The sequence below is a fragment of the Nycticebus coucang genome, chromosome 7, assembly GCF_027406575.1.
Source record: "Nycticebus coucang isolate mNycCou1 chromosome 7, mNycCou1.pri, whole genome shotgun sequence".
Taxonomy (NCBI): Eukaryota; Metazoa; Chordata; class Mammalia; order Primates; family Lorisidae; genus Nycticebus; species Nycticebus coucang.
Window position 1 is genome coordinate 28085553 of NC_069786.1, and position 20332 is coordinate 28105884.

Genomic DNA, 20332 nt, shown 5'->3' on the forward strand with positions numbered 1-20332 from the left:
TTTTTTTTTTTTTTTTTGAGACAGAGTCTGAAGCTGTTGTCCTCCATAGAGTGCTGTAGTGTCACAGCTCACAGCAACCTCAAACTCTTGAATTTAAGTGGTTCTCTTGCCTTAGCCTTCCAAGTAGCAGCACCCTTCACAACACCCAGCTATTTTTTTGGTTGTAGTTGACATTGTTGTTTGGCAGGCCCAGACTGAGCTCAAACCCATCAGCTCTAGTGTATGTGGCTGGTGCCCTAGCTGCTTGGCTACAGGCACCAAGCCCCTACTACCTTTTTCCCAGTAAATGTCTTACTGTATACCAGAACTCAGGAGAAGTAATAGAAAATTACTAGTGCCTAACAAGCTTTCCTAATGCCCCTCCTCCATTACAGCATCCCTCCCTAAGATAATCACTATCTTGGATCTAACCTTGTAGATTAGTTTTGCCTGTTTGGGAACTTTGTAATGGAATTCTATTATGTTTGATCTCCTTTGTTTAGCATAGTATTTGTGAGGCTGTTGTACTCTCATTGCCGTATATTATTATCTTATTTGACTATATGATGATTTATATATCTATTCGACTAATAGATGAATTATTTTTTTCAGTTTGGGGTCATTGGGATTAGGGATGCTGTGAAGAATATTGCACAAGTCTTAGTGAACATATGCTCACATTTCTTCATATTTATAAGGACACATGCACAAAGGAGTGGGAACTTCTGTGTTACAGATACTGACCATTTTCTAAAATTATTAGGTCAATTTATATAACCTCATTTAACGAGTTAAGACATTTCATGGATCCTACTTTTCTTTCTCTAAGGTGTTATGATCCATTTCTCCTACTTTTATTTCTTTTTGGTATACAAATTGCCCAAATTTGACTAGTGGAATCCCCTTCATATTGGGTCTGATGGTCTTTTTGTATGTGCCTATCATCCTTTGAGCAGTCCCTTTGCGAGCAGTCCCTTGCTGGCTAAGTTGTTTAGCAGAATGTTATTGAATGCATATACTATGTAATCCAAATCCCTTTCAGAGAAAGTACCATTCATTTTTACTTTATTTTATGTTTTTAATTCATTTTTAAAAGTTGAGATAATAGGGTGGCACCTGTGGCTCAGTGAGTAGGGTGCTGGCCCCATATACCAAGGGTGGCAGGTTCAAACCCAGCCCTAGCCAAACTGCAACAACAACAATAAAAAAATAGCTAGGCATTGTGGCGGGCACCTGCAGTCCCAGCTACTCAGGAAGCTGAGGCAAGAGAATTGCCCAAGCCCAAGAGCTGGAGGTTGCTGTGAGCTTTGACACCACAGTACTCCACTGAGGGTGACAAAGTGTGAGACTGTCTCTAAAAAAAAAAAAAAAAAAGTTCAGATATAATTCATACATCACGAAATTCCAAGTGTGCAGTTCAGTGAGTTTTAGTATATTCACAAGGTTGTGTAACTATTACCACAGTCTAATTTAGAAAAAAATTTATTTTAGATTTTATTTTATTTATTTTTGAGACAGAGTCTCAAGCTGTCTCCCTGGGTAGAGTGCCGTCGCGTCACAGCTCACAGCAATCTCAAACTCTTGGGCTTAAGGAATTCTCCTGCCTCAGCCTCCCAAGTTGCTGGGACTACAGGCGCCCCCTGCAATGCCTGGTTATTTTTTTGTGACAGTTGTCATTGTTGTCCAGCTGGCCCGGGCTGGCTTCGAACCCGCCAGCCTCAGTGTATGTGGCCGGCACCCTACTCACTGAGTTATAGGCACTGCCCTAGATTTTATGAGATGAGATGAGGTCTCATCTTGAGCCCAAGGGATCCTCTAGCCTCAGCTTTCTGTGGCTGGAACTGTAGGCATATGCCACCACACCTTGCTATTCATTTTTAATTGATAAGTTTCTTACAGTGGCATAATTAGTTTTGTAATTGTTGGCCTTAAGTTTTTTGTTTTTGTTTTTACCAATTTTGTGCCATGTTGGTATTTACTTCTATATAAGTATTTATAAAACATTGGTTTATATTGTGTATTTGATTTAAAGGGGAGGAGGCAGATTCTTACTCTGTCACCCTGGCTAGAGTGCAGTGGCATCATCAAAGCTCACTGCAATCTTGAACTCATGGGCTTAAGCAGTCTTCCTGCCTCAGCTTCCCAAGTAGGTGGGAAGCCTAACTTTTTCTGTTTTTTAAAATTTATTTTTATTTTTTAGTAGAGACAGGGTCTTAATCTTGCTCAGGTTGTTCTCAAACTCAAGATCTCAAGCAATATCACCTAAACCTCCCAGAGCGCTAGGGTTAACAATCTATATATTTAAAAATGTATTTGTATATTTTAAAATAAAGATCTGATTAATCAGCAAAAAATGTAACCAAAAGTTATGGTAAATAAGGCACTTAGAATTGGAGGTAGGCCTCTGTTGGGTTCCCATTGACTTAGCAGTTTGTGAAAGGGCCAGAGGCTAGTCAGATAAATTGTTGCTATACCTTTCTGTTTTTTATATTTCTCTGGTTGTTTTAGCAAAATAAATCTGAATTTGTTTTATATTAATATGATGTGTCTCAGTGCATTTTTTTATTAAACATAGACTAACAAAAAAACTTGAAGAAAGAAGAGAAGAGAAAAGGAAAGAGGAAGAACAGGTAAAGTTCATCCATTTAGCATCGTTTTTACCATTTCATTAAGTGAGGGAATGTTTGATTATTCAATTTGGCAGATCTTGGATGGCTTCCTAGTTATAATTCAGTGTTGCAGCACAGTGAGAATTATCTGTCTTCTCTTACAGGATCACAGTGTATACTTTCATGTGTTCTTTTTATAAGTCCCTCAGAATAAATTAGATGATACTTTTTTCTTTGGCAATGAGTCTTTTACACTAAGAACAAAAAAAGGATTTGGGCTAAAATTGTTTGGCTTGAGACAGAAAATTGAATTTAATTCTTTTTTATGTGGACATTCTGCTGAATACTCCTTTCAGCAGCTGAATGTTGCTGCATTCTGGTGCACCATTAATTTTTCTCACCAGGTTTGCCTAACTGTACATTATCTCTTTGGGGTTCCCATAGAGCAAAGTTAGTATTTCCTTCAAGCCAAATAAATGACTGCCATGTTATCTCTGTAGGGTAACATGTTTTTCCTCAAAACCAAAGGCTCATAATTCTGCTTGCCTTCAGATTACACTGACTGTGTTACAATGTTAACAGACTGCTCGCAATGCTTTATAAATTGATAGACATTTGACCATTAACCGTGTTGTAGATAAAGTTTCCCAGTCCCTTATATTTTATAAAGTTTATTATTTCAACTGCACTCTGCAGTTCTCCACATTGAAAATAATAGAGCAGATTGTAAAATTATTTCTGGCTCATAAAACTTTTTCTTTAATTCAGAGAGAGATTAAAAAGGAAATTGAGAGAAGAAAAACTGGAAAAGAAATGTTAGATTATAAAAGAAAACAAGAAGAAGAATTAACAAAAAGAATGTTAGAGGAAAGAAACAGAGAAAAGGCAGAAGATAGAGCAGCTCGAGAGCGTATTAAACAGCAGATTGCATTGGTAAGCCTCAGGTTGATTTTATTTATTCATTTATTTTTTTTTATTATTTTTCTTTTTTTGTAGAGACAGAGTCTCACTTTATGGCCCTCGATAGAGTGCCATGGCCTCACACAGCTCACAGCAACCTCCAACTCCTGGGCTTACGCGATTCTCTTGCCTCAGCCTCCCGAGTAGCTGGGACTACAGGCGCCCGCCACAACACCCAGCTATTTTTTGGTTGCAGTTTGGCCTGGGCCGGGTTTGAACCCACCACCCTTGGTATATGGGGCTGGCGCCCTACCGACTGAGCCACAGGCGCCACCCTATTCATTTATTTTTTAAAATTCATTTTAGAGACAGGGTCTTCCATTTTATTTATTTATAGATTTATTTATATTTATTCATTTTAGAGACAAGATCTTGCTCTGTCACCCAGGCTGGAGTGCAGTGATGTGATCAAAGCTGCAGCCTTGAACTTCTGAGCTCAAGTGATCCTACCCCAAGTAGTGGTACTATGGGACTACGGGCACATAACCATCATGCCTGGCAATTTTTTTTATTTTTTGTTGCCCAGTCTGGTCCTGAACTCCTGGCCTTAAGCAATCCTCCTGGCTCAGCTTTCCAAAGTACTGGGATTACAAGAATAATCCACCATACCCAGCCAACTTTATTTTTTAATGCTTGACTCCATGTGCACATGTCTTTGGATTATGTCTGCCGGACAGTGCACATAAAAATAGTATTTTTTAGCTCATGCCCAGGATCCTAGCACTTGGGAGGCCCAGATATGTGGATTGTTTGAGCCCACAGGTTCGAGACTAGCCTAAGCCAGAGCGAGACCCCGTCTCTAAAAAATAGCCAGGTGTTGGGGCAGGCGCCTATAGTCCCAGCTGCTCGGGAGGCTGAAGTAAGAGTATCACTTATACCCAAGAGTTTGAGATTGCTGTGAGCTAAGATGCCATGGCACTCCACCAAGGGTGACCAAGTGAGACTCTTCCTAAAAAAAAAAAAAAAAATTGTAGTTTTTAGTGACTCAAAGAGTATCAATCCTAAGATTCCTTTTATTGGAAATTGTGTATTAAAATAGTTTATGTTAAGTATTTGTCAAAGTTATTTTATCCGTATTTTGTTATGATATGAATTAATAGTAGTCAAAAGGCAGCTTTCAAGGATTCCCTGGGAAATAAGCTAAGAATTGAATACCTAGTAATTTTCTCTAGTCATAAGCTCTTTTTTTGCAACATAAAAAACAATTTAGGCATATCATAAAGCTTAATTTGTATCAATTGCTCTTATAATAAACCAATTTTAATACATCTAAAAACCATCCCGGGCGGCGCCTGTGGCTCAGTGGGTAGGGCACCAGCCCCATATATCGAGGGTGGCAGGTTCGAACCCGGCCCTGGCCAAACTGCAACAAAAAATAGCTGGGCGTTGTGGTGGGTGCCTGTAGTTCCAGCTACGTAAGAGGCTAAGGCAGGAGAATCGCCTAAGCCCAGGAGTTGGAGGTTGTTGTGAGCAGTGATGCTATAGCACTCTACCAAGAGTGATAAAGTGAGACTCTGTCTCTAATAAAAAAAAAAAAAATCCCTACCTTAATAATGTTTATTCATGTTCTTGTTTCTTTAGCCATAATTATGATTTCTGACAGTTGATAAAACTAAATATTATCAGATCCAGAATGATAAAGTTCACATGGTTATAAAGAATTTTATACATTTGTTTTATATATTTGTTCTTTAAGTTTGAAAGTGTGTGAATAAAGCATTCTGGCAATTGAAACGTAATGAAATATCTAATGATGTTTTAAAGGACCGTGCAGAGAGAGCTGCTCGTTTTGCGAAGACAAAGGAAGAAGTAGAGGCTGCCAAAGCTGCTGCCTTGCTGGCCAAACAGGCGGAAATGGAAGTTAAGAGGGAATCTTACACAAGAGAAAAAAGGTACAATATTTCATGCTGAAACATCTCCGTACATGTGGGGACTAAGGAGAATGATTATGGGTTTTAAAACATTTTATATATGCTATGGTTGTTAAGTAGTCAATTCTAGAGGGACATATTGACCAGTTTGGAAGTTCCCAGTGATACCTGTCATTGAATATGAATGTATACTATAAAACTAATAAATAACTTTATTAAATAAAAGGCCCCCAAAATCTATTTTTTAAATAAAAAGTACATATGTCAAAATGATTGTGACGATTAGCTCATGTTTATTAGGATTCTTTAGTTGCCAGAATTTCAAATAGGAATAAGCAACTGGTTCTGCAGTTCAGAACTCCAAGAGTGGATTTGGGTAAATATAGCTTGGTCCAGGGATCTTAAGGTAATAAGCATAATTTTCTTTTCTTTTCTTTCTTTTTTTTTTTTTTTTTTTTTTGGACAGAGTCTCACTGTACCGCCCTCGGGTAGAGTGCCATGGCGTCACACGGCTCACAGCAACCTCTTAACTCCTGGGCTTACGCGATTCTCTTGCCTCAGCCTCCTGAGCAGCTGGGACTACAGGCGCCCGCCACAACGCCCGGCTATTTTTTGGTTGCAGTTTGGCCGGGGCTGGGTTTGAACCCACAACCCTCGGTATATGGGGCCGGCGCCCTACTCACTGAGCCCCAGGCGCCGCCCTCTTTTCTTTTTTTTTAGAAAGAGTTTCACTCTGTCACCCTAGGTAGAATGCTGTGGCATGTGTCATAGTTCACAGCAGCCTCAAACTCTTGGCCTCAGCAGTCCTCTTGCCTCAGCCTCCCAAGTAGCTGGGGCTACAGGTATTTGCCATGACACTGGCTAGTTTTTCTGTTTTTAATTAAGACAGGGCCTTGCTCTTGGCTCTGGCTGCTCTCAAACTCCTAAGCTCAAGTGATCTACCTGTTTCAGCCTCTCAAAGTGCTAGGATTACAGGTGTGAGCCACAGTGCCTGGCCCAATTACAAAAATTTTTTCTCTCTCTCATCTCTTAGTTTCTTCCCTTTTAGCTTCATTTTCAGAGAAACTCTAGAAATGGTGTCAGGAGAGCTCAGCCCCCTCGCACTCTTAGGATCATGAGTTTTTGATCCCAGAGGGAAGAGATTCATCCTTTCTCCCAATGCCTATATCAGTCACTGAAGAGAATTCTGATTAGCCTTGCCTGGGTCATGTGGACACCTCCAGACCAATTGTAGTGTCTATTTGCAAGGCCTTTCTGATGGGAGTAGGTGACATGCCCACTCTGCAGTGAAGAAGGTGGGAGAAATGTTATTGATCATTGTTCCAGAATGACATGTAGCAGGGGTAAGGCAGTTCCCAAGACAGACCAAAATAAATTCAGATTTCTAGTACATCCTGCTAGTTTGATTATGGCTAGTATTTATTTTCTTCTCTACTTTTCTGTATTTTCATATTGGACAATTAACAAGTAGTTCTATAATAGAAATTTTTTTTTTTTGTTTTGAGATAGAGTCTTACTTTGTCACCATGGCAGAGTGCCGTGGCATAATAGCTCACAGTAACCTCAAACTCTTGGGCTCAATTGATTCTCTTGCCTCAGCTTCCCGAGTAGCTGGGACTATAGGCACCCAGCATGATGCCAGCCTAAGTAAAAAAAATTTTTTTTAATTAATATTTTTTTGAGACAGTCTCACTCTGTCACACTTGGTAGAGTGCTGTGGCATCATAGCAACCTCAAACTCTTGGGCTCAGTCTATCCTCTTGCCTCAGGTTTTCATTTTTAGTAGAGACAGGGTTTCACTCTTGGTCAGGCTGGTCTTGAACTCGAGAGCTCAAGCATCTTCCCGCCGTGGCCTCCCAGAGTGGTAGGATTACAGGTGTGAGCCACTGCACTTGGCCCGGAAAAAATTTATGATGCAATTTTCCAAAAGTAATGAAATAATGAGGTTTCAGTGAGCTATAATCAGGCCCCTGTACTCCAGCCTGAGTGACAGTGGGAGTTCCAGTCTAAAATAAATAAATGAAAAATGAAATAATTGGGGGCACTGTGGCTCACACCTGTAATTCTAGCACTCTGGGAGGCAAAAGGTGGGAGGATCACTTGAGCTCAGGAGTTTGAGACCAGCCTGAGTAAGAGTGCGATCCGATCTCTACTAAAAATAGAAAAATTATGGCTCTGTGCCTGTAGCTCAAGTGGCTAAGGTGCCAGCCACATATACCAGAGCTGGCGGGTTCGAATCCAGCCAAGCCTGCCAAACAACACTGACAACTGTAACCAAAAAATAGCCAGACATTGTGGTGGGGACCTGTAGTCCCAGCTACATGGGAGGCTTGAGGCAAGAAGATCGCTAAGTCCAAGAGATTGAGATTGTTGTGAGCTGTGATGCCACGGCACTCTACCCAGGGCGACAGCTTGAGACTCTGTCTCAAAAAAAAAGAAAGAAAGAAAGAAAAATTAGCCAGGTGTCATGGTGGGTACCTACAGTCCCAGCTGCTTAGGAGGCTGAGGCAGAAGAGTAGCTGGAATCCAAGAATTTGAGGTTGTTGTGAGGTAGGCTGATGCCATAGCTCTCTACTCTGTAGCAATAGAGTGAGACTTTGTCTCAAAAAGAAAAATAATATAACTAAAGCACAAGCCTTTTACTCTGGGCTGGGCATGGTGGCTCATATCTGTAATCTTAGTACTATGGGAGGCTGAGGTAGGAGGATCCCTTGAGCTCAGGAGTTCCTGACCAGCCCGATGACAATGAGACCCCATCTCTACTAAAAATAGAAAAATGAGCCAGGTGTAGCGACAGTCACCTGTAGTCCCAGCTACCTGGGGAGGCTAAGGCAGGAAATCTCTTGAACCCAGGGGGTTTGCTGTTGCTGTGGACTAGGTTGATGCCACAGAATTCTAGCCTGGGCAGAGAGTAATACTGTGTCTCACAGAAAAAAAAAGAAAACATTTTATGTGAATGTCTTAATAAAGATGTTAATAATAAATGAAAAGATCAGGTGGCACCTGTGGCTTACTGGGTAGGGCACCGACCCCGTATACCAAGAGTGGTGGGTTCAAACCCAGCCCTGGCCAAACTGCTACAACAAAAAAATAGCTGGGCATTGTGGCAGGCGCCTGTGGTCCCAGCTAATCGGGAGGCTGAGGCAAGAGAATTGCTTAAGCCCGGGAGTTGGAGGTTGCTGTGAACTGTGTGATGCCACGGCACTCTACCAAGGGCAAAAAAGTGAGACTCTGTCTCTGCAAAAAAAGAAAGAAAGAAATAAAAATAAATGAAAAGATCTAATATTGTGGGGAAAGTCTATTGCCATTGCATATTTCCACTTCCATTTTCTTTAATTTTTAATTTTGTTTGAGAATATGAAACAGGCCTGTAATCCTAGCACTCTGGGAGGCTGAGATGGGTGGATTGCTTGAGCTCAGGAGTTCAAGAACAGCCTGAACAAGAGCAAGACCCCGTTTCTACTAAAAATAGAAAAATTGAGGCAAGAGGACTGCTTGAGTTTCACATTGCTGTGAGCTGTGATGCGAGGGCACCTTACCTAGGGCAACAGAGTGAGACTGTTTCAAAATTAAAAGGGAATATGAAGAGGTAAAGATGCTAAGTTTACTTTTCTTTTTTCTTAGCACTGTTGCAAGAATTCAATTCCGTCTTCCTGATGGTTCTTCCTTTACAAATCAGTTTCCTTCTGATGCTCCTCTAGAAGAAGCAAGGCAGTTTGCTGCGCAGGTAAATTTATGTCTTGAGTTGCGATAAAGCTAAATGTATATGTTACTAAATTGTAGCAATGGAAAGTTCTATGGCCAGGCATGGTGGCTCACACCTGTAATCCTAGCACTCTGGGATGCAAGGCAGGTGGATTGCTTGAGCGTATGGGTGGGTTCAAGACCAGCCAGAGCCAGATCCCATCTCTACTAAAAATACAAAGAACTGAGGCACGAGGACTGCTTGAGCCTAAGAGTTGGGGGTTGCTGTGAGCTATGATGTCACCATGGCGCTCTACCCAGGGTGACAGTTTGAAGCTTTGTCTCAAAAAAAAAAAAAAAAAAGAAAAAAAAAATAGAAAGTTTCAAAGCAGAACCTGAAGACTGAGCCAGTCATGACTCATCTCGAAGAGGAAAGCACAAGACTCCTCTTAACTTCTGCTGTGCATTAGTGTATATGCGCACAGTGTATCTGCTTGTTATATAGAAAGTAGGCATTTGCTAATACTGTGTAGTTGGTTCTGGAAACTTTTCTCACTGGTTAGTGTACTCAAGTAGAGGAGTAAAAAGCAAGTGGTTTCCTAAAGGTCATCTGTGGGAGTTGTCCTACTCCCCTGAAAAGGAAGCAGTTTTACTTGATCCTCTGTTTTCTGTAGGTTGCTTAGGGACAGAACATTTTCCTACCACCTACCTGTTGCCAAGCAAAAAGAACAGTAAACTTCATTTGACAACAAGTTATCTTCTTTAGGAATTTACTTCCAGAATGTAGCCTTAGTTAAAATCTGAATGAGATACGACCTTTTATATCTTGGAAAGTAAGGTGTGAGTCATTTCCAATTTGTTTTTACTTCCTGATTGGTTCCTTGTTCAGAATGGGTTCTGAGTATCAGATGCCCTTTAGATTCCAGGCTCTTTATGTACCAGTTATCGTTCATGTATATATCTTCAAGTTTAAAATTGGAGGTTTGGTTTAAGATCTTTATGCCAGATACCTTTGCTGCATTTATTCTCCCTCACTTATGGGTCCCAAGGGAAGGATACCTCAAAAGCTATCTGCCTTTCTGCACTGGTGACTTAAGCTAGACAATGTTAAAGCTTTCCCTGGCTGGCCACAGTGGCTTACATCTGTAATCCTAGCATTCTGGAAGGCTGAGGTGGGAGGTCAGGAGTTCAAAACCAGCCTGAGCAAGAGCAAGACCCTATCTCTACAAAAAGTTTAAGTATTATCCAGGCGTGGTGCTATGTGCCTGTAGTTCCAGCTACTTGGAAGGCTAAGGCAGCAGGATTGCAGGAGCCTAAATGTTTGAGGTTACTGTGAGGTGGGCCAACTCCATGGCACTCTAGCCAGGGCAGCAGTGAGATTAAGTCTCAACAAAACGAAACAAACAAACCCCCCCCCGCCCCCAAAATATAATTTCCCATAAGGTGTCCCCCCATCCTGAGTTTTACTGCTTCTGCCATAGGAAGGGGGCTGACAAGGGAAAATGAGTGATTTTTGATTGCATCTGTCCTATTAAAACTCTGCCTTAATACAGTGAGCAAATTATTATTATTATTAATTTTTTTTTGAGACAGAGTCTCACTTTGTCACCCTTAGTAGAATGCCGTGGCATTATAGCTCACATCAACCTCAAAAAAAAAAAAAAAAAAAAAAAAAAAAACAAACTTGGATTCAGATGATACTCTTGCTGCTACAGGTGCCTGTCACAACACCTGGCTGAGGTTTTATTTTTTCCATTTTTAGTAGAAGACAGAGTCTCACTCTAGCTCAGGCTGCTCTTGAACTCCTGTGCTCACGTGATCCACCCGCCTCAGCCTCTCAAAGTGCTAGTATTACATGTGTGAGCCACTGTGTCTGGTTTAATGAGCAAATTTTTAATTTTTGTATGTTCTTACGTTAGAGTGAGAATAGTAGAGTATATGTGCGTATGGTAAGAAAATTACAAAAAAACGAATTAAGCTCTTTCTTTGGAATCTTCTAGGGAAAGATGAGCAGCTGTCTAAGATTTTATAGGTTTAGGTGACTTAAAATTATGAAGATAATTGTGGTAGTCAACAGTGTAAATTCCTGGATCTGGGATTATATGTATAGTGTAGTCTGATTATGGACCATTTTGTGCTTTGAAACGAGGAGGTTAAAGCTCCTGGAATTTTGTATATGAGGGAAATTCTGGTCTACTCCAGATTTTTAGTAGGAAGTACATATGGTCTAAATGCATCTTTGTGAGATGTTTGTATAGTGAAACAAGGATAGTGAAATCCCTAATGATGAACTGCAGCCATGCTTAAAGGAGATACATGCTTGCTCATTTTTATTCAGTTTATTACATGGTTTTAGGAACTATATTCTTGCTACTTTGCACTCATCTCTGAGTTATAGAAAGTTTTAAAAACTATTTGGATTTGAGGCTGGGCATGGTGGCTGACTTCTATAATCCTAGCACTCTGGGAGGCCAAGGTGAGTGGATTGCCTGAGCTAACGAGTTAGAGACCAGCCTGAGCAAGAGCAAGACCCCTAAGAATAGCCAGGCGTTGTGGCAGATGCCTATAGAGTCCCAGCTACTCAGGAGGCTGAGGCCAGAGGATTGCTTCAGCCCCAGAGTTTGAGGTTGCTGTGAGCTATGACACCACGGCACCCTACTGAGGGTGACAAAGTGAGACTCTGTCTCAAAAAAAAAAAAAATTGGATTTGATAGCTTTTCAGCTTTTTGAAGTGCAATTTTTATAAGTGTTAATTTTGAGTTTACATTTAAGTAAACTTTTAAGCAAATTTCAATAAAGTAGTCATTTTGGATGCATATTGGTAATAAAGTATCTTCTAAAAAGACACTATGTAATCTTTTAAAACTTATGTTACAGACTGTTGGCAACACTTACGGTAATTTTTCATTAGCAACCATGTTTCCCAGGAGGGAATTTACCAAAGAAGATTATAAAAAGAAATTAGTGGATCTGGAACTTGCCCCAAGTGCTTCAGTGGTACTGTTGCCAGTATGTATTTTTTCCTATTTTTATAGTTTTCTGTTTGTTCTCCTTATCTTTTTATTTTTTAAAGATCTTAATTCTAAAGTCTTTTATTTTTCCTGATTAATTCCAAATATATGTGTGTGTGTGTGTGTGATTAGGTTACATTGTTTCCATTTGTAAGGTAAAGTCCAAGTTGTAGTTGATTCCTCATCATTTTTTATGATTATTAGAAAGGAAGGGCAAAGGTGTACTGTGAGAAATTAAAATCCAAAAACTAGATCAAATTATTGTTCCATTATCCAGTGCTTTATATACTTGTATTGCTAATATTGCTTGTGAGACACATGTAGTTTAACTTTCAGCTTTTTTCCTCACCTATTTTTGTGTATGAAAAATGACTACTTAGCCAGGTATTGTGACAGGAGGGCTTGAGCCCAAGAAGTTGAGGTTGCTGTGCGCTATGGTGCCATGGCACTCTACCTAGGGCACAGAATGAGACTCTGTCTCAAAAAAACAAACAAACAAAAACCTGCCAGGAGAGAAAAATCAGAAATGCAGATTATCTAATAATTCACAGACTTAAAATTTTTATTTATAAAAATTAAAAACCTGGGGCGGCGCCTGTGGCTCAAGGAGTAGGGCGCCGGTCCCATATGCCGGAGGTGGTGGGTTCAAACCCAGCCCCCGCCAAAAAAAAAAACAAAAAAACAACTTAAAATTTGAAATGGGCTGCACCTGTGGCTCAGTCTGTGAGGCGCCGGCCCCATATACCGAGGGTGGCGGGTTCAAACCTGGCCCCGGCCGAAATGCAACCAAAAAAAATAGCCGGGTGTTGTGGCGGGCGCCTGTAGTCTGAGCTACTCGGGAGGCTGAGGCAAGAGAATCGCTTAAGCCCAGGAGTTGGAGGTTGCTGTGAGCTGTGTGATGCCACAGCACTCTACTGAGGGCCATGAAGTGAAACTCTGTCTCTACAAAAAAAAAAAAAAAAAAAAAAAAATTAAAAACCTGCTATTCACCAGGTTTTTCAAAAACATGTTATTTTAACATAAAAATAACAAAATAACATTAATTTTTAAACAGATTATCCCATTTGATCTTCACAATATTTTAATCTCTGATAAAGAAGAAAGGCTCACAGGTGGCATCCATTGCTCAGTGGGTAGGGCGCTAGCCACATGTACCAGGGCTGGTGGGTTCGAACCCAGCCTGGCCGGCTAAAAACAAAAAAATAGCTGGGCTTTGTGGTGGGCACCTGTAGTCCCTGCTGCTCTCGAGGCTGAGGCAAGAGAATTGCTTAAGCCCAGGAGTTTGAGGTTGCTGTGAGCTGTGATACTATGGCACTCTACCGAGGACAATAAAGTGAGACTCAAAAAAAAAAAAAGAAGAGAGACTTAGATAGCTAAATGACTGCCAAGGTCCCACCTTAAGTGCCAGAGCTGAGCGAAGAGCCTGGGTCTCCTATGTCATGGATAGTGTATACTAGAACACCTCAATGTAAAGCAGTGAGCTCTCCAGTAATCAGGATTCATTTCATTATATTCACTGAGTTTTGAAATCCTTCCTTTTATTTTTTATATCAGCAAGAAAGTGTTTTCTTATTAAAGTTAATTTTAGCACAAAAGTTTTAATGTACAAATATTTGGTTGATTTCACCAAAACTACTTTGTACTCAGTATAATTACTCTTAAAAAACAGAGTTCCCAAAAGTTTATACACACATGAAAAATAGCAAAAGGTGGTAATTTTACATTGCAGTAAGTTAAAATCAGTAGGACCTCCCTTTCCTTAGAAAAGGTTTTTCTAGAATTTGCGTGTGAGGTAATTGTGCTAATGTAGTTTTTATCTGGGTTTATTTCTTAATTTCTAGGCAGGAAGACCAACTACATCGATTGTACACTCTTCCAGTAGAGACATTTGGACATTGTTGGGGACAGTACTTTACCCATTCCTTGCCATCTGGAGATTGATTAGCAATTTCTTATTTAGTAATCCTCCTCCTGCACAGACTTCAGTGAGAGTACCATCGTCGGAACCCCCAAACCCTGCATCATCTAGCAAATCAGAAAAAAGGTACGTGTGTTTTCCCCATTTCCAAAATATATAAGTAAGGCCCAATACCTTTTTTATTTTGGAGACAGTGTCTCACTTTATCATCCTATGGTGTCACAGCTCACAGCAACCTCCAACTCCTGGGCTTAGGCAATTCTCTTGCCTCAGTCTCCCGAGTAGCTGGGAATACAGGCGCCTGCCACAACGCCCGACTGTTTTTTTGTTGCAGTTTGGCTGGGGCCAGGTTCGAACCAACCACCTTTGGTATGTGGGACCGGCACCCTACCCACTGAGCCACGGGCGCTGCCCATGCTTTTTTCAAAATACAAAGTTTGTTATGAGTCCTTCTTACTATACATATATGTCCTCTCCAGTCCCCATACTGGAGGGAAGAAACACAGATGTTCTAAAACTTCATTCGCTATCCTGGGAAGCACACTACGTGAGTTTTCACAGCAAGCTTTCTAAAACCTATTCCATGGAAAGAGCAGCTTCACCTCTATTGGCTTTATTGTTTCATCATCACTGTCAAGCCAGATTTTTTTTTCCAGGTATATAATAATCTTTCTTGCTAACTTTATTTTGTCTGATAAGATATTTCATTTCACTAATTGTTCATGGTCATCTTGTATAATGTCTTTAGAAGAAGCATTGTGCTTTAATAATTTCAACCCTGGTGGTTCTCTGACCTGTTGACTGACAGTTAGTTACTGGCTTGAAAAAGGTGGATCGGGTGCCTGAGCTCCAAGAGTTAGAAAAGAAAAAAAAAAGATGCCTCCTTCAGAGATATTTTGGACTAATCCCTTAACCAAGAGGCCCAGCTTTTATAGCAGAAAGCAGAGGTTAGAATGGTGATACAGGCAACACTGACAATTTTAGCTCATATTGCTGTTTGTTAAGATTGTGTGTATTTGAAACAGGATAATGGGCTTGGCACCTGTAACTCAAGTGGCTAAGGCGTCAGCCACATATACCAGAGCTGGCAGGTTCAAATCCAGCCTGGGCCTGCCAAACAATAATGACAACTACAACCAAAAAATAGCCAGGTGTTGTGGCAGGTGTCTGTAGTCCCAGCTACTTGGGAGGCTGAGGCAAGAGAATCACTTAAGCCCAGGAGTTAGAGGTTGCTGTGAGCTGTGGTGTCATGGCAATCTACCCAGGGTGACAGCTTGAGGTTCTGTCTCAAAAAAGAAAGAAAGAAACAGGATAATGGGAAGTATTTTCCTAGAAGATGAGATTATGCCCTCTTCTAATAAGTAATAACACAATTTATTATAATACAGTAGACCTCCATAGTTGTCTACCTCCTCACATTTACCCTTCTTAAATTGACCTAATTTTCGCAGAGCAGACAAGCATGACATGTACTCAATGGATATTCCTTATGTTGACCTCCATAGGTTGACCACTTTGTTACAGTCCTGTGGGTGGTCAGCGTAGCTTTTGCTATATATGCTTCTGTTAAACATCCTATTAGGCCTTTAATGGGCATTTTAGCAATTTCTCCGACCAATCCTGTGGGATAAATAGTAAAAATCCTTCCTTCTGTCTGCCCTCAGTATGGAGATCCCTAGTCATGTGTTTTATTCATTCTGTGAATGATTTATATAAATATTGTGATTTAGCCTTTATCTTGATTTATTTCTTAACTGTTAGGCAGGAAAACTAGTCACCTCTTTAGTACATTACTCAAGTGAAGACACACAGAAATTCTTTTCTCTAGTCTTAGAGCAGCCTGTTAGTATTGAATTTTAGAACTCTTTTTTTTTTTCTGTTTTTGGCTGGGGCTGGGGTTGAACCCGCCACCTCCAGCATATGGGGCCGGTGCCCTACTCCTTTGAGCCACAGGCGCCACCTGAATTTTAGAACTCTTAAGTGAGCAGTAGATGGAAGCATTTAATCCTGAATTACAATAATGCAAGATCATTTATTGTGTGGATTTTTAAAACTTTCTTCAAATAAGAGAAAAGGCCTTGGGTTGGGTCAAAGTATAGGAGGATTGTGTATCTAAGAGCATGAAACTTTGTGTTCCATTATTTTTCCCCTTTTTCTGTCTCCCCCTTAGTGTTATAAAATTCTGTTAGCTTAAATTTTATACTTATTTCCTTCCTATTTTCAGATGAGGAAGTCTTATTTATTTATTTATTTTTGAGACAGAGTCTCACTTTATCACCCTCCATAGAGTGCCCATGACATCACAGTTCGCAGCAACCTCCAACTCCTGGGCTTAGGCGATTCTCTTGACTCAGCCTCCTGAGTAGCTACAGGCGCCCGCCACAACACTGAGTAACTGGGACTACAGGCGCCTGCTACAATACAGGGGTATATTTTTTTGTTGTTGCAGTTTGGCTGGGATCAGGTTTGAACCCGCCACCCCACCCACTGAGCCACAGGCTCTGCCCTCTCTTTGTTCTTGTTTGTTCGTTTTTTTTTTTTTTTTTTTTTTTTTTGTTAGAGACAGAGTCTCACTTTTATTGCCTTCAGTAGAGTGCCGTGGCGTAACACAGCTCACAGCCTGGGCTAATTCCTGGGCTCAGGCGACACTCTTGCCTCAGCCTCCTGAGTAGCTGGGACCACAGAACCCCATCTACTGAGGGACCAGCGCCCTACCCACTGAGCCACAGGCGCTGCTCGTTCTTAATTGTTTTTAAATAAGTCATTCTTTTTTTTTTTTTTTTTTTTTGCAGTTTTTGGCCTGGGCCAGGTTTGAACCCACCACCTCCAGTATGTGGGGCCGGTGCCCTACTCCTTTGAGCCACGGGCACTGCCCTATAAATAAATCATTCTTAAAGATGTTGATAGGATTAAAAATTGTTAATTAGGCTTGGAGCCTGTAGCTCAAGTGGCTAAGGCACCAGCCACATATATATCAGAGCTGGTGGTTTTGAATCCAGCCAAGGCCTGCCAAACAACAATGACAACTACAACCAAAAAATAGCTGGGTGTTGTGGCGGGTGCCTGTAGTCCCAGCTACTTGGGAGGCCGAGGCAAGAGAATCACTTAAGCCCAGGTGCTGGAGGTTGCTGTGAGCTGTGATGCCACAGCACTCTACCCAGGGCGACAGCTTGAGGTTCTGTCTCAAAAAAGAAAAAAAAATTGTTAATTAGCCGTATCTGTCAGTTTGGTCCTGACTGGAGCTTTGGATAGCCTCTAGGGTGCTGTGCAGATGATTGTGCTCTTCTAAAGCTTAGTGAGTCATCAAGAAACATGTGGAAGGCTCAGTGGTTAGGGCACTGGCCAGATACATCGGGGCTGGTGGGTTCAAACCCGTTCCGGGCCTGCTAAACAACAATGACAACTACAACAACAAAAAAACCCAGCTGGGCATTGTGGTAGGTACCTGTAGTCCCAGCTAGTTGGGAGGATGAGGCGAGAGAATTGCTTAAGCCTAAGAGTTTGAGGGTGGCGCCTGTGGCTCAAAGGTGTAGGGCACCCACCAGCCCCATATGCCGGAGGTGGCGGGTTCATATCCAGCCCTGGCCAAAAAAAAAGTCTACGAGTTTGAGGTGGCCGTGAGCTGTGACATCATGGCACTCTACCGAGGGTGGCATAATGAGACTCTGATTCAAAAAGAAAAAGAAAGAGAGAGAGAGAAAGAAACATATGGAAATGGAAAATAGGATTTCACTGATTGGACTTAGAGAGAATAGATGACGTTAAACTACCAAAGACTAATAAAGCCTGGTATTGCATTGTTAGATACAGTTATCTCCTGTGAGCTTTTCTTACCTTAGATGGCATTACAAGTAAAATACTGTTGCTGTACTAATGGAAGTTTGAAGGAAGCTGCTTTGTATCACTATTGCTTTTATTTTATGTCATCTTCCCCTTTCTTCTTCTTTTGTTACATCAGGGACCCAGTCAGAAAAAGAGGGCTGGAAAAACGTGGGGAAGACTTTAAAAAAGAGGGGAAGATATATAGATTGAGAACTCAAGATGATGGTGAAGATGAAAACAACACTTGGAATGGAAATTCTACTCAACAGATGTAGTGTGATAAGTACAGTATGTGCAATAATCATTGTTTCTCTTATGATTTAATTCAACTAAAATTCTACTGGAGAAGTGGGACTGCTTTATGTTTGTGAACTGATTTACAAAGTGTCTCTTTATTCCTGTTAGTGGGTATGGGTTAATGTCGTTTAATTTAGAAAAGTCAAGACATAAAATAACTGTCTGCTGGGTCCTTGCGTTTGGTAACTACCGGTAGAAGCCTAAATGGATCACAAGGCCTGCCACAGCCTGCCTCCAGTCTGCTTCTTAGTACTTCATATGCTCATTACCCCGTGCTCTTAGAGGACACATTTTGTTTAGAATGATTTTGTTCCGAGACTCTTAAGCCCATACCAAGTATCTAGTATGTTACTGAGTAATTTGATGCCAAGTCAGAGCATTTTAACTAGCCAATCAGATGATAATTTATGTTTAACTTTTCTTTTTCCTTATCAGCTGCAAGCAAAATCTTGTAGGTTTTAATCTTACTTAACATTGAATAAAAAATCTTTTTCCAAAAATCAGAATGACCTTATTTTTACTTTAGGTTTTGTTATCCTAGCATCTTTTTGTTGCACAGGGCACTGTTGAAGTCAGGTGTCTCTGATTTTTTTTCCCCAGTACCATCCTGGAGCTATGCCAGGAATGTAGCTTGCCACCTTAATCTTAAATATCACTGAAGAAAGAAATTTTCCGACTTACTGATGCCACCCTGCTGTCTCTCCTAAGCCAGTGAGGCATCACTTTGTTTGCATAAAGTTAAGAGTTTGTTAAAGTCTTTGTTCTCATCAGGTAGAAAACACAGGCTAAAATCTGTAACCTAGTTTTCTCTCTCATCCTTATACTGAAGCTTTGTTCTCAATAATCATACTTCAAGGACCTAAAGTACCTGTAGGACAAGAAGTGTAGAATAAAGACATTTGCTAATGTCTTAAGACATTAATGTCGTTTGCTAATTCTTAAGAATTAAAGGAGATGCGGAATCTGACTTACATGCTACTTTATCCATAATGTTCTTTGTAGTATACTAGCTAGCAATGTTTGGAAACAGTTCATCTGTTTTAGATTGGAAGATAGCACTCTTGAGCAAACGTATGGAAGGACTATGACTTTATTTTATAATGAGTGAAAGATTTTCCCAGAGCATACTTTATTTTTCATTTATGAAATAGCACCAAGTTTTAAAAATGGCAATAGTCATTTTTTGGCAAGGAAACAGTGAGACAGGCTATTCTTTTGGTAGAAATGTAACCAGTATAATCTTTCTGAAAAACATTTTTCAGAAACTTTAATATGTCATATTTTTTGATCCAATAACTTTCTAAAGAGTGATCATAAATGCAGACAGTGTTTAGATATAAATTGATACTCACTAAGTGTTATTTATTTTACTCAAGAACTGGAAACCAACTAAATCCCTTCTGCAAAAGTAATTAAGTTTTGATGATGAGAAATGAATGGTATAATACTAATTATCAACTCAATTTTCCATATGTTTATTGAGCACACGTTATCTCTTGGGAGAAAGAAGCAGAAGCCAGAGCTGTAGAGGGTGACCTCAGCTTTGTAAACACATTTTCTATATAGATAGTTGTAGGTATTAATATATATGTCAAGAAACAGGAAAACACACCAAAACATTCATAGTGGTAAGAGTGTTACTTGTGACTTTAATAGGTTTTTTGCACCTTCCTGTTTTCCCAATTTTCTTCAGTGACCATATACTATTTCCATAACTTAAAAAGTGAATTTGAAAAAGAAAATCTCTCTAGCAAGCATCCCATTTAAATAAAAGTTTGTCATCCTTAAAAATATAGCAATGTGATTGTTTTAAAAGCCTGTCAATAGGTATGACCCTACTAATAATGGTTAGAAATACATTTGAAAAAATATCAAGTACTTTTAAGTCAGTTTGGCTTGAAAAATATCAAATTTAAATCCTAGAGAAATGTACCTGAAAGAATGCTTCATAATTTTTGAGTAGGAGGATCCCTCCTCAATTTTGTATTTTTTAAGTACACATGGCAAAAAATTCAAAACAGTGTATAAATGAAAAGGTCTCCCTCTTCACATCCTAACCCCCAATACTATTCTCCAAAGGTAATCTAGTTAACAGTTTCTTATGTAATTTTCAGAAAATTTTTATGCGTATATAAGCAAATATGTAATCTTTATTTTTTAAATAAATGGGATCATATTGTA

General features: G+C 40.2%; 1 protein-coding gene across 2 annotated transcripts in view; it reads left to right on the forward strand.

The window, feature by feature from the left end:
- Positions 1-20332, forward strand: part of UBXN4 (UBX domain protein 4) — a 48710-nt gene extending 28378 nt beyond the window's left edge. For both annotated transcript variants that reach the window (XM_053596420.1, XM_053596421.1), the window contains exons 7-13: positions 2555-2609; positions 3357-3521; positions 5313-5440; positions 9044-9146; positions 11981-12112; positions 13956-14158; positions 17991-20332. In XM_053596420.1, the coding sequence (XP_053452395.1) occupies positions 2555-2609; positions 3357-3521; positions 5313-5440; positions 9044-9146; positions 11981-12112; positions 13956-14158; positions 17991-18129 (925 nt within the window). In that variant the 3' untranslated portion in view covers positions 18130-20332. The remainder of the gene's footprint in view (positions 1-2554; positions 2610-3356; positions 3522-5312; positions 5441-9043; positions 9147-11980; positions 12113-13955; positions 14159-17990) is intronic.